The following is a 17,550-nucleotide window of genomic DNA, read 5'->3' as shown; positions in this document are numbered from 1 at the left end:
CTTGAGGCCATTCCCTCTTGTCCTGTCACTTTCTACTAGGCTGAAGAGGCTCATCCCCAGCTCTCTGCACCCTCCTTTCAGGTAGCTGTAGAGGGCGATAAGGTCTCCCCTCAGCCTCCTCTTCTCCAGACTAAACACCGCCAGTTCCCTCAGCCGCTCCTCGTACGACCTGTGCTCCAGACCCTGCACCAGCTTCGTTGCCCTTCTCTGGACACGCTCGAGTCATTCAATGTCCTTTTTGTAGTGAGGGGCCCAAAACTGAACACAGGAATCGAGGGGCGGCCTCACCAGTGCCGAGTACAGGGGTCAGATCCCTTCCCTGTCCCTGCTGGCCACGCTATTGCTGACACAAGCCAGGATGCCATTGGCCTTCTTGGCCACCTGGGCACACTGCTGGCTCCTGTTCAGCCGGCTGTCAATCAACACCCCCAGGTCCCTCTCTGACTGGCAGCTCTCCAGCCACTCCTCCCCAAGCCTGTAGCGCTGCTGGGGGTTGTTGTGGCCCAAGGGCAGCCCCCGGCATTTGGCCTCATTGAAACTCCTCCAGTTGGCCTCAGCCCATGGCTCCAGCCTGTCCAGGTCTCTCTGCAGAGCCTCCCTACCCTCGAGCAGATCAACACTCCCACCCAACTGGGTGTCATCTGCAAACTGACTGAGGGTGCCCTTGATCCCCTCCTCTAGATCATCAATAAAGATGTTAAACAGGAGTGGCCCCAAAACCGAGCCCTGGGGGACACCACTCGTGACTGGCCACCAGCTGGATTTAACCCCGCTTACCACAACTCTCTGGGCCCAGTTGTCCAGCCAATTTTTTACCCAGTGAAGTGTGTGATTGTCCAAACCTTGAGCAGTCATTTTTGTCAGGAGAATGCTGTGGGAAACGGTGTCAAAAGCCTTGCTAAAGTCAAAGTAAATTACATCCACACCTTTCCCTCATCCAATAAGCAGGTCGTCCTGTCGTAGAAGGAGATCAGGTTTGTCAGGCAGGACCTGCCTTTCATAGACCCATGCTGACCGGGCCTGAGCATCTGGTTGTCCCTCATGTGTTGCATGATGGTGTTTAGGATGAGCTGCTCCATCAGCTTCCCAGGCACTGAAGTCAAGCTGTCAGGCCTGTATTTCCCGGATCATCCTTCCAACTCTTCTTATAGATGGGCGTCACACTGGCCAATTTCCAATCGGTCAGGACCTCCCCAGTCAGCCAGGACTGCTGGTAAATGATAGAAAGTGGCCTGGCGAGCACCCCAGCCAGCTCCTTCAGCACCCTCGGGTGTATCCCATCTGGTCTCATAGACTTGCGTATATCTACGTGATGTAGCAGGTCAATGTCTGTCTCCTGGATTGCAGGGGGTCGTTCTCCCAGTCTCTGTCTTCTGGCTGTGGAGGCTGGATTTCACCAGTACAACTAATCTTGTTATTAAAGACTGAGGCAAAGAAGGCATTAAGCACCTCAGCTTTCTCCTCATCACTTGTTACCATATTTCCTTTCGCATCTAATAGGGGATGGAGACTCTCCCTGGACTTTCTTTTGCTATTGACATACTTATAGAAACTTTTCTTGTTATCCTTGATTGCAGAGGAGAAATTAATTTCCAGTTGGGCTTTAGCCCTTCTGATTTCCACCCTACAGAGCCTCACAGCCTCTTTGTAATCACTGTGAGTGTCTAGCCCCTTCTTCCAAGGGCTCTAAACTCTCCTTTTCTCCCTGAGTTGCAGCCAAAGCTCCCTGTTCAGCCAGGGTGGTCTTCTCTGGTGTCGGCTTCTCTTAGAGCACCTGGGGACCGCCTGCTCCTGAGCCATTAACGCTTCCTTCTTAAAGAGCGCCCAGCCTTCCTTGGCCCCTATACCCTTCAGGAGAGTCTCCCAGGGGATCCTGTCAAGCAGTTGCCTAAACAAGACAAAGTCAGCCCTTCTGAAGTCCAGGATGTCAGTCCTGCTTTGCTCTCTCCTGATCTCTCTAAGAATAGAGAACTCTTATTATTTCATGATCGCTGTGCCCTAGTCAGCCTCCAACCTCCAGGTTGTCCACCAGTCCTCCTCTGTTCACAAAGAGGAGATCCAGCAGGGCACCTTCTTTGGTCGGTTTACTCACCAGCTGCATCAGGAAGTTGTCTCCCACACATTCTAGGAATCTCCAGGACTGGTCTCGTTCTGCCATTTTGTATTTCCAGTAGATGTCTGGGAAGTTAAAGTCGCCCACAAGAACAAGGGCAAGCGATTGTGAGATTTCACCTATGTGCCTATAAAATATCTCGTCCATCTCTCTGTCCTGGTTGGGTGGCCTGTAGTAGACTCCTACTACGATATCCGCCCTGTTGGCCTTCCCCCTGATTCTAATGCAAAGACACTCAACTCTGTCTTCACTAGACCTGTGCTCAAAGCAATCATAACAGTCCTTAACATACAGAGCCACGCCACCACCTCTCCTTCCCTGTCTGTCCCTCCTAAAGAGCTTGTAACTATCAATTGGCACACTCCAGTCATGGGAGACATCCCACCATCTTTCTGTAATAGCAACAACATCGTAATTTTCCTGTTTCATCATGGCTACAAGCTCCTCCTGTTTGTTACCCATGCTGTGCGCATTGGTATACATGCACCAGATGGGCTGATGTTTTGCCCCCTTCCCCCTTCAAATCTAGTTTAAAGCTCTGTCTATGACCCCAGCTAACTCCTGCCCCAGAATCCCTTTCCCTCTCCAGGACAGGTGCATTCCATCTAATGTCAAAAGATCAGGTGCCCTGTATACCAACCCATGATTGAAGAATCCAAAGCCCTGATGGTAACACCAGTCTTGGAGCCACCCATTCATCTGCTGAATTCTCCTGTTATCTTCCTCATCCATCCCCCTCAACCAAAGGGATGGAGGAGAACCCAATTTGTGCCCCTGACCCCTTAAGCAGTTTTCCCAAGGACCCGAAGTCATGAGAGGGACTCCTTCTGGTACTTAGCATCTTTTTTTTTCCCCAGCATCTAGGTACTATTAGAGAAAAAGGTATGACTCCTTCAATAGAACATTGAGTATTCAGAAATAAATACCATTGTGCCCCAGTGGTATCAGGACAGGCAATATTTTGAATTTTTCCTGTCTTAAGCTAATCATTTGTATGTTTCTGGATGAGAGACTGGGGAAAATAAATGATTCTTACAAGCCTATGTCCCTTCTTTTGTGTAGTATCCTGCCTGGCTGGACTTTTAACTGACTATTTTAACAGTACATTTCTTGCAGGCTGTTTAGAAATCATCACAGAGTCTTTTATTTAGTTGTTTGTTCTTCATAATTCAGTGCTGGTAGTTTTTGCTTCTGAGTACTAGCAGAGCACTGAAGACTTGAATATGTTTCCCTTGATCTAAAGGGAATATATTAAGGGATAATTGTTATTACACTAAACCCCTCAACTATAATTAACCTGTTTTCTCCATGAACTGACAGCTCCTCACTAACAGTTGGACTAAAAGCCTATCATAACTAGAGTCTGTTATGGCACTTAATAGACACAAAGGTGGCAACAGATTCTGGCATCTCCTCTAGAGCTTTGTAGTCATTCAAAAGGATGCTGTTAAATATCCATACACCTTATATATGTTATTGAATACTTTTAGTCCTAAGTGTAATTTAAAACAGGAATCAGAGTTAGATTGTTTAATTATGCAGCAGTGCTCTTAAAATGCTCTAAACATGTTTTTTAAGCTTTTCTGTCCTATCATTTTCATAAGGAAAGATCATATATTCTTGTAATGTGTATGTCCAAATCAAGCAGTTCTTAAGGCACCCTAAGAAAAATGGAAATTTCAGAAGCATCTGGATGATATGAGTACATAGTTGTAATTAAATTTCATGGCACTCGCTTAACTCGCATGTTTATTCTCAGCAAGCTCACTCTAGAGCACAGAGTTAGCACACACTCCCCATTTGTAAATGGGCTGAAGCACATAAACCCAGGCGGATGGTGATCCTGTGAGAGAGAAATGGAGTAGGAATGAGCCTAGGATGTAGGCTAAGAAGGACTTCCCCACGGTTAAAATAATCGCCTCAGCTTATTGGAAGCGTTACTTTTACAACTGACTTGAATTTGCCAAGAGGGGGAGTCTTTCCATGAGGGCTGAGTAGGGCTTTTAGCATTGTGCTACCTTTCTGATTTCTGGACTCTGAGCTATTTTTTTATTTTAGTACTCGCAGGTGTGAGGAAAACCTCTTCAGGTGGCACTGGCAGACACCTTCTTTTTGGTAATATCTCAACTGCAGACCACTGGAGACAGTAGCTTTGAGAAGTGTGAGCTGATCGATGCATTACAATAGACTGTTAATGCTTTAATCTTATACTCTGCACAAACCCTGCCAACACCAGGTAGTCGAGGGGAGTGTGTTTGCCTATGTACATGAACAATCCTGCCATCATTGCATGATTTGTGACTACTTCAGGTCATTTGGCCTCCCAGCAGCAGTTGTTTTGGAGGATGAGGTGCTGGATCAGGAGCTATAGGGAAGCTTGAGAATGGAGAGAGATCTGCGGTTGTTTATGGTCCTAGATTTCATAAGTAAACTGTCCCATGGGTCATTGAGCTTTTCCCAGGTGCCTGGGAAGTTTTCCAGATCACAGTGAGCAGGACAATACCAACAGCTTTCTATGCTGTGCCTGCAGGGTCTCTCTGCATGTGCATATGTAAATGAACACTACAGCAAATGTTGTCTCCTGTCTGTATTGGGTGAAGAGCTACAGGGGTGACCTGGCTTCCTATACTTTCTCTGTAGCTAATGTGAGACTAGAGTTCTCTCTGAAATATCTGGCATTCATAAAACCCATTGCAAGTGCAGAAGTATTTATGAATAATTGGTGTGCCTAAGAGCTTCCACTTTATGTTCAGAACCAGTTATTCTCTGGGCAATTAGTAGACAGCTAATGCAACGATAGTTCTCAAAACCATTTGGGAAACAGTTTCTCAAATGGTGTGGTGATTCACATATGGGTCCTGCTTCAAGTGGATACAAATCAATTCTGCATTATTTAGAGATGAGTTATGTTACTGTGGTGCATGGGGAGAAGATTAATGTTAATCTTTTGATTATCCTGGACCTTACATGATCTAGGTGTAGGCTTACACTCTTCTTTATAGGCAGCCTTCTGAGCCTTAGTTGCACATTTGTGATATAGAGACCTTTCTTCCTTTCAGTTGCCTTAATTTTTTGTCTGCATAGACTGCAGAGCAGACTTTGCCATATGATTGTGATCAAGGCATCAAAGGGCTCCTGCAAATAATATTTAGCTACTCTGCATTACGTTCATCAAAAACGGAAATGCAGCTATCTCAACAAATGCTTTTGTCAGCAGGCCCTTCCGACTGTGTGACACTGCTGTCAAGTGTTGAACAGCTGCTGTGTTTCAACTCAGAAATGGCTGGTGTTTGGAGAAAGGGTGCATTTTAGTTGCATATAAAGAAAATAAGGCCTGGGAATGTTTTAGAATACCAGCTGTATGGAAATTTAAGCTGTTATTTTCTCATTCCCTTCTGCCTATAATACGGTGCTCCAAGCCTGTCTCTGTGTGTCTATCAGCAAGTGTTTATGCTAACATTCACACACACATATCTTCTAGAGAGTACATAGTTTTGATGTGGAAAAGAACATACATTCACTTTTCTTCTTAACAAATTGGCAAGCAGGCAGGTGATTTACGGGATGTGTTGCTTGCTAAAGTTATCTATTGAAACACTAACTTCAAGGATCAAATCCTCTGCTACACAGATTTATCAGCAGCGGGAGTTAAGTGCCTGACATAAAGTTGAGTGCACTTAATGTTCCAAAACAGTAATTAACTGAATGGAAAAGGAGGAGAAAAATGGGTCATTTGCTATCAACGTTAAGCTTCATGTAATGTGAAGTTTTACTTTACTTTCCAATTCTGCTCTGAAAGTTTCTTTTTGCTGCAAAACTGGAAAAATCAGAGTAGAGCTTTTGGGCTGTTTAGAAAGATACTAACAACATAGTATTTTTGAGTCTTGTTTTTATTTCTTTAATAAATCAAGGTTACATATCTCAATTTGTTCCAAAAGACAGCATACAGCTTGTTCAAAAGTATAAAAGAGTAATATTAAATGACATCTCTCATTTGCATTAAAACTCGTGTTGCAAATCTCAAAGCAAGCTTCATCAGGCCTTTAGAGGTGACTTCTTTGAATGTCAGTATGACTTCTCTTTACGTTAACTCTCCAGGAAGGTTTTTTGCATTGACTCTGCAATCTCATTGACTTCCTTACATGTTATATTCTATGGCTGCTGAAAACAGGAATTTATTAATTCATTTATTCTTTGCATGCTTGCTTATTTTTGGACCCTAAGGAGAATTAGTGTGTACAGTTTTATAAGATTCTGAGATAAAGAACTATTTTCCCCTAGAAGTTTGACCATGAGTATACGCTTCCCTAATGTAAGAAATCTTACAATCCTGGGTTTACTCTGAAGCAGAATAAATTCTGTTTGATGTGGAATTGATGAATGACTGTTACTTAGGATCTTCAACCTACACTGCGTTCACTTACTCAGAACCCGACACTTTGAACAACTGTTTTGGAAGTGTATAATTATTTTTCAGGTGACTCTAGAATTCAACCCATGCATATTATCATTTGTACTAGGTATGATACACATTTTCAATATTAGTTCAGGTGTGCTTTATGAGGGTTTGTTCAAAATAAAATAGCAAGAAGTTATACATTGTATTTATTTTGTCAGAAGTGGTGCAAAATTAATACACTGATGCATACAGCCTTTCAAGTCAGATTAGACATGCTATCACATTTCTAATCTTCTAATAGATTGAGTCTTCACTAACTCCAAGTTTTTCTGGAAGACACAGTAACTGAAAACTCTCTCAGTACTACTTAATTTTTTACTTGAATGTTAATGGTAATTTTCAAAAGAGAGTGGAAATTCATTAGCATCAGTAGTTACATAATTAGCGTCACTTCCTGCTTTTCAGTGAGGTGGATGTTCCTCTTGGTTCCCTGGTGGATAGAGGACACCATGCCTACCTTTACTCCCACAAATATTAATAAGTGTGCAAAGATTCAAGTTACCTTACTGCCTCTTCTGGAATGAATACAGTCTTTAGGAAGCGTGCGGAGTATTGGGGGATTTGGTTTAGATTTTACAGATTTGAAGGGCTCATTTCCAATGCTTATTCCAAAACTATGGAAACTATTCATTTTGGAAAAAGGAAATTTTACTGAAGATGTTATAATTGATGAGGGAAAAGTAAATAATTTTAAGGTATATCGGAAAATAGGGAAATTGTTACCTGATAGATGTAAAGTCTGTCATAATCTGGATTTGGGGGGAGAGGGGGCAAGGAAAGAGTTTAAATACATTATTACAGCCATGACTAGGTGTGACACATTTTTATGGTTTTCAACTGCACTCACAATGTATACATTTGCATATAACTCTGTGTCTTTTAATTTGGCCTCAATGTTACCAACTTGATAAATAAATTGATGTATCTCCTCACCCTTCACTGCTGAAAGTAATTGAAACCAGAAATAGAACATCATGATGAATATGACAAGGAGGGAGATAAGGTGCTTGTGTATATATCTCACATTCACTGAAGGAAGGAAACCATTAGAATTGTAAATCTCTTACATAATTGTGTGTATCTGTTTGAAGATTTGTCACATATTCTATTCTGAATTTCATTTGAAGTAGTTTAAGGGGGATTTTCATTTTTACTTAGTGTACTATGATACAAACCACAGGATACCACTGGTTATACAGATAAATGAAGTTACAATGGAGATGGGCAAGCTCTTCCACAATATACCGAATACATAATATATCAGATTTCTTTCAAATGATTGTTTTGTTGTTGTTTAAGTCATATTGATGAAGCTGAGACATTAGCAGAAATCTTATGATACACATTAAAAAAAAGAGGAAAAGATCTGGGGTCATTTCTTGAAAGAAGAGTGAGCTCTGTATTCTTATAGTTGCTGAAGCATGCTCTGCAGTGCTTCTTTGACATGTAAGGGCTGAGGAGGATAGCAGGAACAGATTTTTAGGTGCAGCTGGGAAATCATTAGGAGTAAGAAAACTGCCTGATCCTTCTGCCTGTTGCTGAAGTTACTGAGCTTCAAGTAAGTTCTATAATTTGATACATTTTGCATGAAATATGTGTACATGGATATCAAGCCAGATTGTGGTGTGCATTGCAATGATCTGCAAAGTTTATCCTAGAAACTCTACACATTCAAAGCAGCAGCAAAGTGGGTACTATGAAATTTTGTCTTGCAAAGTTCCCATAGCAGAGGACTTGCCAGGCTTTCGCTCCTTGTACAAAACAAGAGATGGCATAGTCATGAGTGTCTGTGCACTGAATGCTTGAGTACATACCAGATAGTTGGGAGGATTCTACATGTAGAATCATAAATCTTGAAAAGTTGATTCTTTTTAATGTTGCTCCCTGCAAAGAGCATTATGTTCACACCTCATACATGATTGAGTCTCCTTGGGGGCTACAGATTACAGGAAGACTTGGCTTGCTTGAATGTTTTTTTCTTCTTTCTGGCACTATTCCTTGGCTTTCTAAATTCTTCCTTGTGCAGCGTTCATTGTCTCTTTCAAAGGATGGAATTTTGCTAACTTGGGCTAAGAGTTTTGGTAACACTTCAAAGCAGTCTTAGAAATAGTGGTTCTTGTCATAGCTAAAAGATAGTTTTTACTACATTTCAGCTGTGATATGTAGTCCTCTTTTCCTTATTGTTTAACAACTCTTGAAGCCTGTTGCAGTTTGCAATATATGTTAATTTTGGTTTAAAGAAGAGATCATACATTTTTTCACTTTCTAGTCTTAATTTTTTATGATCTTTTCTGTGCTATTCTCTGTACATTATTGGCAGATTTGTAGGAGGATAATCCCGTTGTCACTAACATGCATGCATTCCCAGTGGTAGTCAAATTGAGTCAGTTTAGTAGAGTGGATAAACTGTCTACAATGTGCTTTACAGGTGTTGATAGGCTATTCTGGTGTATAATGAGACCTGTGTTTCGAAGAAAAAAATAATAAAAAAAAAAACAAACAAAAAAAACACAACACAACAGAAAAGCTTAGCTGTTATGTCTTAGAATATACCTTTGATGCTTGACCATTTCTAAATCCACAGAATTTGCAGCACTGCTACTGATACACAGCGGTAGTGTCTAATGAAAAGAAACCACTCTGAACTAATGCTCGAATACCAGATGACTTGAACTTTTCTGTATAAAATTACCTGGTTGGTTTAATGGTTGTTGATTAATGTTGGTTTGTTGGTTTTGGTTGGTTGATTTATTTATTTTTATTTTTTTTTTAAATTCTCTGCATTTATTGTAGGCAGAGCAATATTTGTGAAAACTAGCTTTTGCCTGAGAACATGCATTGCTATCAGGTTATACATTAAAGTACATTGAACACAAGTGACTGTTAATACCAGTGCCAGGATTCACACTAGAATACTGCAGATCCTTACCACTGCAGCATTGTTCTGAGAGCAAAAGAACTTGCTCTCAGAGGTGTCCCTTATTTTTATATGTAGTACTGAAGAATCTTGCTATAAGGGTCATGAATATCTTGATCATTTCCAAAGGAGGTTGCATAAAACTGTTTCATAAAAAGATATGATTATGCTTATGGCAGTTTATTTGAATTGGATAGTTAATATTAATTCACAATATTGTTTATTTATATTTATTTTTTCTATTGGATTTTCTGAATTAATTGGAGACTGTCCATCTGATAGACTCATCCTTCCAGTACTTCTTGTTTTTTGCTGAAGAGGGAGCAAATAGAATACACCATACTGCTGGGGTTGCTTTGGCAGTTGATCTCAGGCAATAGAGCGCCATGCAACTAATTGTTTTACAAGAATCTCCCAGCTGTAGTACATCCAGGTTGAAGACATACTGGCTCTATTACAAATTCGATCACCCTTCGATGATACAACCAACCAGCAGCATGCCACTAAACACCTGCTGCTTTGCAGGGTGCATCTGCCAGTGGTGAGTAGACAAGTCACTGCTGTGTCCCTCATGTTTTTGCATGAGGTGTCCCTGGTTGGTCCAGCAGTGATAGTTGATATAGGTGGAACAAGGCTCTTGCTACAATTAAAATTGTCTAGCACCAGTATTTGAGGGAGCCTTGTACATTAGGACTGTCTCTGACAGGTAAAGAAGAAAGGCCATAGAGGACAGCATGAACATTGTCCACCTGTGCTCATGTGCATTCTCAGATTACTCAGATCACACATACTTATTTAAGCAATTACAAGCAAACCAGCTAGGGTCAACTTACCTCTCTCGGTTATTAGAAAGGTATATTAATTTAACCCTAAGTTACCTTTTCTCTTTAAGAAAATCTAAATCCTCAACCTGTGACTTGCTTTTCTGACATTTCCATGTTTTTGTGGCTGATGTAGAATTTTATCTCCTGAATTTTCAGTCATTAAGATGTTTGATCAAATAAATACCAGAGAACAGGTGAAATGAGAAACACTTTAAATCATTAACCCATTGACACAAAATGAATGCAAATTACTTTTACAAGCAATGACAAAGCCAAATTTTCTATGTAAGAAAATTCTTATCCTTTGTGAAGAACTAAGGGGTCTTGGAGCATTTTTTGTGTGTGTCAAAGATTCAAAAGTAATAATATGCAGCAAATGGGGGTAAATAAGGAAGTGACATGTACATTTTCTTAATATGCATGAACAGAATGTTCTTTCAATTTAAGTACAAACACTATTTGTCTCATCTTTTCTGGCCTTCAAATTTCTAAACCACAGGTTGCAGAGGACCTTGTTAACCGGTTACACCTCAATGCCCATGCTGACAAACTGGTGAGAACATACAGTGCTGGCACAAAGAGGAAGCTCTCTACTGCTGTGGCTTTAGTTGGTAAACCCCAGATACTTTTACTGGTGAGTAAATGTAATATTTTGCCTATTTTGACCCATCTTTTCCAGGATATTCATATTCCTTACTATGTCATGCTTCATTAATCTGGATAGCTCTTATATTTTTGTTGGGTTCACAAAGCACACAATCCAACTAATGGTGCTGAATGATGTTAATTGGAATTATACTTACCACATGTTCTTTTGATGTCTTCCATCCTACTCCTTATTTAGGCCTGAAACTGGCCTTTCCAGTTTAAACATTGCCTTTTGTATTGAAGATCAGGAAATTACAAAGCTTTGGGGAGTTCATCATTACAACACCACTGTTCTTTCTTATCATTGCCTATTGTCTCACTAGGGAAGATTGAACATCCCTTTCTCAAGCCTTGGCTGGGAAGAGCTAAACCAGTTCAACAGTGGAATAAACTGTCAGAGAGAGGGACTCTGCTTCCCAGAGCTGGGGGGAAAACCAGTGCTCCCAGTAATACACTGCAGGCTAAGCAGGCTCAGATAAAACTGGTGTTCTCTTGGGGTTCATGATTCAGAAGAGCAGACACATTTTGCTGCTTCTGAAACTCCTATCATTGCCTCACATCTGAGCAGAATTATTTTATTTACATTTTATGCTTAAACTGACCCTGGTTCAGTTAGTACAAGGAGGAGATAATCTTAAATCAGTTCTTTTTCCTGATCTTAGAAAATGCTCCAACTGTTTTTTAATGTCTTTATGACAGCATGCTACTGCAAGTATCCATTTTAACGTACTTCTTGCTGCAGGGCACAGACTATTGCATATGTAATGACAAGAGGAAAGAAAAACATCTAAACATGTCAAATGCTTTAAAGCATTTGGCTGACTTTAGAAAGCCAGCAGATTTTAAAGGAGTTATGCAGTATTTTAAAAGGCTTTTTTTTTTTTTTTTTGGTCTGAAAGCAAAGACACCAATGTAAACCACTGAATATTCTTCTAGATTACATCCAGCATCATAACTACTAATTTAAGTAATAGTGTAGGTTGCTTTACTTTTATTGCTTTTTATGGTTTTTTTTGTTTGTTTTTTGTTTTTTTTTTTTTGTTAGCTATCCACAGATAATAGGAGTCTGAACTGAATTCTTTTTTGCTTCCGCCATTGGGAGATAAGCACAAAAATCGGTATCAAGCTGGATGTTTTGTTTGCTTTGTTTTTTGAGAACTTTTCTTCTAGGTTTTAGCTGGGATTCTTTGCTGCAAATACATAGGCCAAGGCCACGCCACCCTAATATGTTGAGACACAACTTATGAAATTTGATAGTATAAAAAGCAACGGGAATTTTCCTTCTCCCTAGTTTTGTACTGAAAGAGACTGGCTTTTGACAATCAGATATCATTCCATCTGCTCCAAGCATTAGTGAGGACAAAATTTCAGGGAATCATAGAATGGTTTGGGTTGGAAGGGACGTTATCTAGTTCCAGCCCCCCTGCCATGGGCAGGGACACCTTCCACTGGATCAGGTTGCTCAAAGCCCCGTCCAACCTGGCCTTGAACACTGCCAGGGAGGGGGCAGCCACAACTGCTCTGGGCAACCTGTTCAGTGTTTCACCATCCTCACAGGAAAGAATTTCTTCCTCTTATCTAATCTGAATCTACCCTCTTTCAGTTTAAAACTGTTACCATTCATGCTATCCCTCCTCATCTTTCCTGTAGGCCCCACTTTACTGGAAGGATGCTGTAAGTTCTCCCTGGAGCCTTCTCTTCTCCAGGCTGAACAGCTCCCACTCTCTCAGCCTGCTCACAAGGGAGGTGCTCCAGCCCCTTGATCATCCTCTTGGCCCTCCTCTGGACCCTCTTGAGCAGGTCCATGTCCTTCTTATGTTGGGGCCTTAGAGCTGGATAGAGAACTACAGGTGGTGTGTCACAAGAGCAGAAGGGAAAAAATCTCCTCTCTCAACATGCTGGCCACGCTTCTCTTGATGCAGCCCAGGATACAGTTGACTTTCTGGGCTGCAAGCATACTTTCCTGACCCATACTCAGTTTTCCATCTCCTACTACTCCCAAGTCCTTCTCCACAGGGCTGTTTTCAATCCACTCGTTGCCCAGCCTGTATTTGTGCTTGGGATTGGCTCGACCCGTGTGCAGGACCTTGCACTTGGCCTTGTTGAACTTCATGAGGTTTGCACAGGCCCACCTCTCAAGTCTGTCAAGCTCCCTCTGGATGGCACATCCCTTCCCTCCAGCGCATTGATCACACCACACAGCTTGGTGTCATTGGCAAATTTGTTGAGGGTGCACTCAATCCCACTGTCCATGTCACCAACAAAGATGTTAAACAGCACGGGTCCCAACATTGACCCCTGAGGAATGCCACTTGTCACTGCTCTCCACTTGGACATTGAGCCGTTGACTGCAACTCTTTGAGTGCGACCATCCAGCCAATTCCTTATCCACCGAGTAGTCCATCCATCAAATCCATGTCTCTCCAATTTAGAGACAAGGATGTTGTGCAAGACAGTGTCAAAAGCTTGCACAAGTCCAGGTAGGTGACGACTGTTGCTCTTCCCTTATCCACTGATGATGTAACCTCATCATAGGTCACCATATTCATCAGGGACGATTTGCCCTTAGTGAAGTCATGTTGGCAGTCACCAATCACCTCCTTATTTCCCATATGCCCTAGCACAGTTTGCAGGAGAATCTGCTCCATGATCTTGCCGGGCACAGAGGTGAGACTGACTGTCCTGTAGTTCCCTGGGCCTTTCTTTATTCTCTTTTTAAAACTGGGGGTTATGTTTCCCCTTTTCCAGTCAGCAGGAACTTCACCAGACTGCCACAATTTATCAAATTTGATGGACAATGGCTTAGCTGCTTCATCTGCCAGTTCCCTCAGGACCCTTGGATGCATCTCATCAGGTCCCATGGACTTGTGCACCTTCAGGTTCCTTAGATGCTCTTGAAACTCATCTTCTCCTACAGTAGGTGCTTCTTCATTCTCACAGTGCCCACCTTTTGGAATCCCTAATTTGATTTAGTGAGGACAGCAGGATTAGATAGGAAGGGAAATGTAGTTTTCGTAGCTGCACTTTTTTCTTTCATGAAAGCAATCTGAGTTGGAAATGGGTTTGCCAGACGGTTTGCACTAGGCAACACTGATTGGTTTTTAATCCTGTGGATTCTCTCCACCATGGGTGAGAGTTCCTCTCCAAGGGACTCTGGAAGGAACTGCTGGAGGATGTTGAATCCAAACATATTATCTACATCTGGCTATGGGATGGACAGTACAGGCAGGTGGCAGTTACCTGACTTCTCCACTTCTTTCGGGCCCATGACAGATGTGCACGTAGGAGAGAAACAGCCCCCTCCATAAAGTGCAGAAAAACACCTACAAGTCTCTCCTATTAAAAAAAGTATATGTATATATGTATAATTAAATATGTGTATGTGTTTATAAATATAGTAATTATAATATATAAACATATAATATATACAAATTTATTTAATAAAAGTTGCCTTCTATAATTGTATAAATGAAACTATATGTCTTAAAGCAAAAAATTGATGAGAGTGTCTGTTAAGTGACCTCCTAAAATGTAGCTTTTTTAGAGAAATATTTATGGTTTTATTGTGAGTTTTTAAAAATTCTTCCTGTTGGTCTGGAGCTGTGGTATGTTTTTCCCATGCTGCTATATTGTCATTTTCATTTTTCCTGTAGGATGAGCCCAGCTCTGGAATGGATCCCTGTTCTAAACGCTACCTTTGGAAAACTATCCTGAAGGAAGTTCAGGATGGCTGTGCAGCTGTGCTGACATCCCACAGGTAAGACCCTTATCCCAGCAGCCAGCATATTCCTGTTCACTCTCCTCACCTGCTGTCAAATGAGAGCAGAAAAGCATATTCTGAAGGCATGCCTACCCTGGTGTGAAACGTGGAATATGTCTTGGCATTTTATAGCAGTTCCTTTCCACTTGTGAAAATGGAACTTGCACAAATGCTAAATATTTAATATAATTTATTTTCAAGGATTAGAATGTGGTTCAAGGGAGCTGGAGGCACAGAAAAAATGATGCAATGAATTCTTCCTTTTCTGTGCTCTTTCTATTCAGTGTTGCAGTTGTGTCCTCTTGCTTGGAACACCAGGTTATCCTTTTGCAGCCACCCACTCTACAAATCCTTACAAAAGGACGTGGGAGTGAAAAACCCTCTTCTGATTTTATTAAGGATTCTGTTTTGCATCAGTGTATGAAAAGTGTGTGCCATGGCATCTTAAAGGCAGATTGTCTCTTTTATTCTCTGTATGCACTACTGGAAATGATAGGAGTGACCTCATTCTCTAAGAAGAGTCTATTTACATTAAATATCCTGTCAATTCTCTGATATGGTCATTGGTATATCAGTTTAATGGAAGAAACATCAATACTGTTTTGTAACATCTATAGTAAAATGTTCCCTAGAGAATTTAATATATTGCATATAATTATATATAAAATGGCTTTAAATGAGAGAGAGATCATGAAAACATGCACAGAAAAGACAGAACTCATTAATCAAAATAGCAATGTAACATTTTGACTATATGAGATTTGAAGCATAGAGAAATCAATAAAAGAATGCAGCAAAACTTCCCTCGATATTTTCTAGATATGGTTAAATTTTTTTCAGATGTTCTCAAGATGTATTTTTCTCTCTGTAGATGTCTGTGCTACATTACTGATAGAAAAATGTCCTCAAAAGTATATAGTATTCTATTTATGGAAGATGAGTCTTGAAAATCACATACTTGTATTTGATCCCCAAGTGCTTACCAGCTCACTCATTTAGGGGGAACACAAATTATACATTGTGATTTGAGTGATTTTAAGGAAACAATGTGCTTTGACTTTCCAGTCCAGATTAAGAGCCCTTAGTTGTTAAACACCAGCTAAACCGAAGAGACCTGTGGTCTCATTACTAATATGCTATAAACAAACAAACAAAATCTATAAAATTGTTACTATTGCTCATTTAGCTCTACAAATGAATTACTTGAATAAAATACAAGTACTGTGGTAGTGTACATATTTAAGTTCTAATTAATAAGACATTGTGTGAGGGTGGAGGAAGAGAAATTATTTTATACTATTTATATTATTTGCTGAAGGCCATTGGAGATTTATTTGAGATTCTTTCAAAGGCTACTTGTATAAATAAAGGAATTTACAAATGCAAATAACTGCATGAGGTATAGAGATGGTTTCCTGTGTAAAAATTAGGTTTTGAGGTCTATTTACTTAATTTACAGACACAATGCTTAACTTCTGTTTTGAGAGGGGGAGTAGTGAGATTGTATTAACTGTCCATAAAGGCCTAAATCTGTGTTATTTTGCTACAGCTGGGGAGTGTTATGCCAAGGGGACCATTAGGAGTTACCACACCCCAAAGAGACTCAGCTAACTTTCCTGGCTTGTGGGAAGATGTGTTAGCCGGCCCTCTCCCCATGTCTCTGAGTGGTTTACTTGTTCTCACCATATCCCTGTCCTATTTCAAGGAAATTGTTCCTTGGAGGGTACTTAATTGCCATGCTTGTTCAGTAAAAGCACTTTAATTGGACTGACACATGGCTGAAGCACACAAAACAACTCTTGTTTAGCTATTTCAGAAGGGTTGGGGAGTACATGCAGTGAATTGCTGGAACATCAAACAACTTCGACTCCTTTTTGAGATGATAGATATGTCCTGACTGATGTCCTATGTATAAAATGATGCTTTGGAAGAACTGGTCACACAATTCTATTATAATATGCAGAATGGCAGCCCATCTGCCCTAAGCTTTAGAAATCAAAGTTGTTATTTATAATCTGAAGCAGTCACATCTAAAAGAATCCTGCTTTTCTACTCAGCTGCATTTCCATGTCCCAAATTCTGTTTGGATTATAGTGTTTTGCATCCTCTTCTATCCTTCAATCAGACTAAAGGTTTGCTTCTTTCCCACATCTAACTACCTTTTAAGGAGGCAAGCAGAACAAGCTTACTTCGTTCTTCTACCTCTATCCTTTAGCTCAGAAAAAGCACAAACAGGTATTACAGGGAATAACAGAGCTCATGGCTCTCACTCAGTGGCATTTTTGAGACTGCTTATCAGGTATTTATTTGCCTGTGGTAATAAAACCTTTGTATTGTGACCAGAATTGTCCAATTAGTTCTGGACTAAAACCATTTCATTTTAGGGCTCTCTTATAGCTGTCAAGTGGTAATAACTTTTGGTATGTACTGACTAAGGTTACAATTTGAACAGTTGCCTTTAAAGTTAAAGGTTTTGTGTACTCATTTTTGCAGCTGTCCAGATTCCTTGCACTTTAATTAAAGTTAGGTATAAATAATGTTCTCTGCTTTCACTATTATTCTTTTAATCTTCCCCCCCCCCCATTTTATTTTGTAGTATGGAAGAATGTGAAGCCCTCTGTACACGACTTGCTATTATGGTCAATGGAAGTTTCAAGTGTCTTGGTTCTCCCCAGCACATTAAAAACAGGTATTATATATCAACATCAAACCTTCTGCAGCTACATTCAGTCTAAGAGCTGGCTAGACACTTTAATAATGCCAGGGCATAAATACTTATGACTGCTAAGCACATCTTTCTTTTCCTGCCATCACTGAAGTTAAAAAAAG

At 40.6% G+C, this 17,550-nt stretch overlaps 1 protein-coding gene across 3 annotated transcripts in view; it reads left to right on the top strand.

Annotated features, from left to right (window-relative positions):
* The window catches only part of ABCA13 (ATP binding cassette subfamily A member 13), a 202,990-nt gene that overhangs the window by 169,531 nt on the left and 15,909 nt on the right, over positions 1 to 17,550 (top strand). For all 3 annotated transcript variants that reach the window (XM_074899474.1, XM_074899475.1, XM_074899472.1), the window contains 3 exons: positions 10,813 to 10,947; positions 14,615 to 14,718; positions 17,318 to 17,410. In XM_074899474.1, the coding sequence (XP_074755575.1) occupies positions 10,813 to 10,947; positions 14,615 to 14,718; positions 17,318 to 17,410 (332 nt within the window). The remainder of the gene's footprint in view (positions 1 to 10,812; positions 10,948 to 14,614; positions 14,719 to 17,317; positions 17,411 to 17,550) is intronic.

The sequence above is a fragment of the Athene noctua genome, chromosome 2 (assembly GCF_965140245.1).
Source record: "Athene noctua chromosome 2, bAthNoc1.hap1.1, whole genome shotgun sequence".
Classification (NCBI taxonomy): Eukaryota; Metazoa; Chordata; class Aves; order Strigiformes; family Strigidae; genus Athene; species Athene noctua.
Note: the sequence above shows the minus strand (reverse complement) of the source record. Positions and strands in the feature narration are given on the sequence as shown.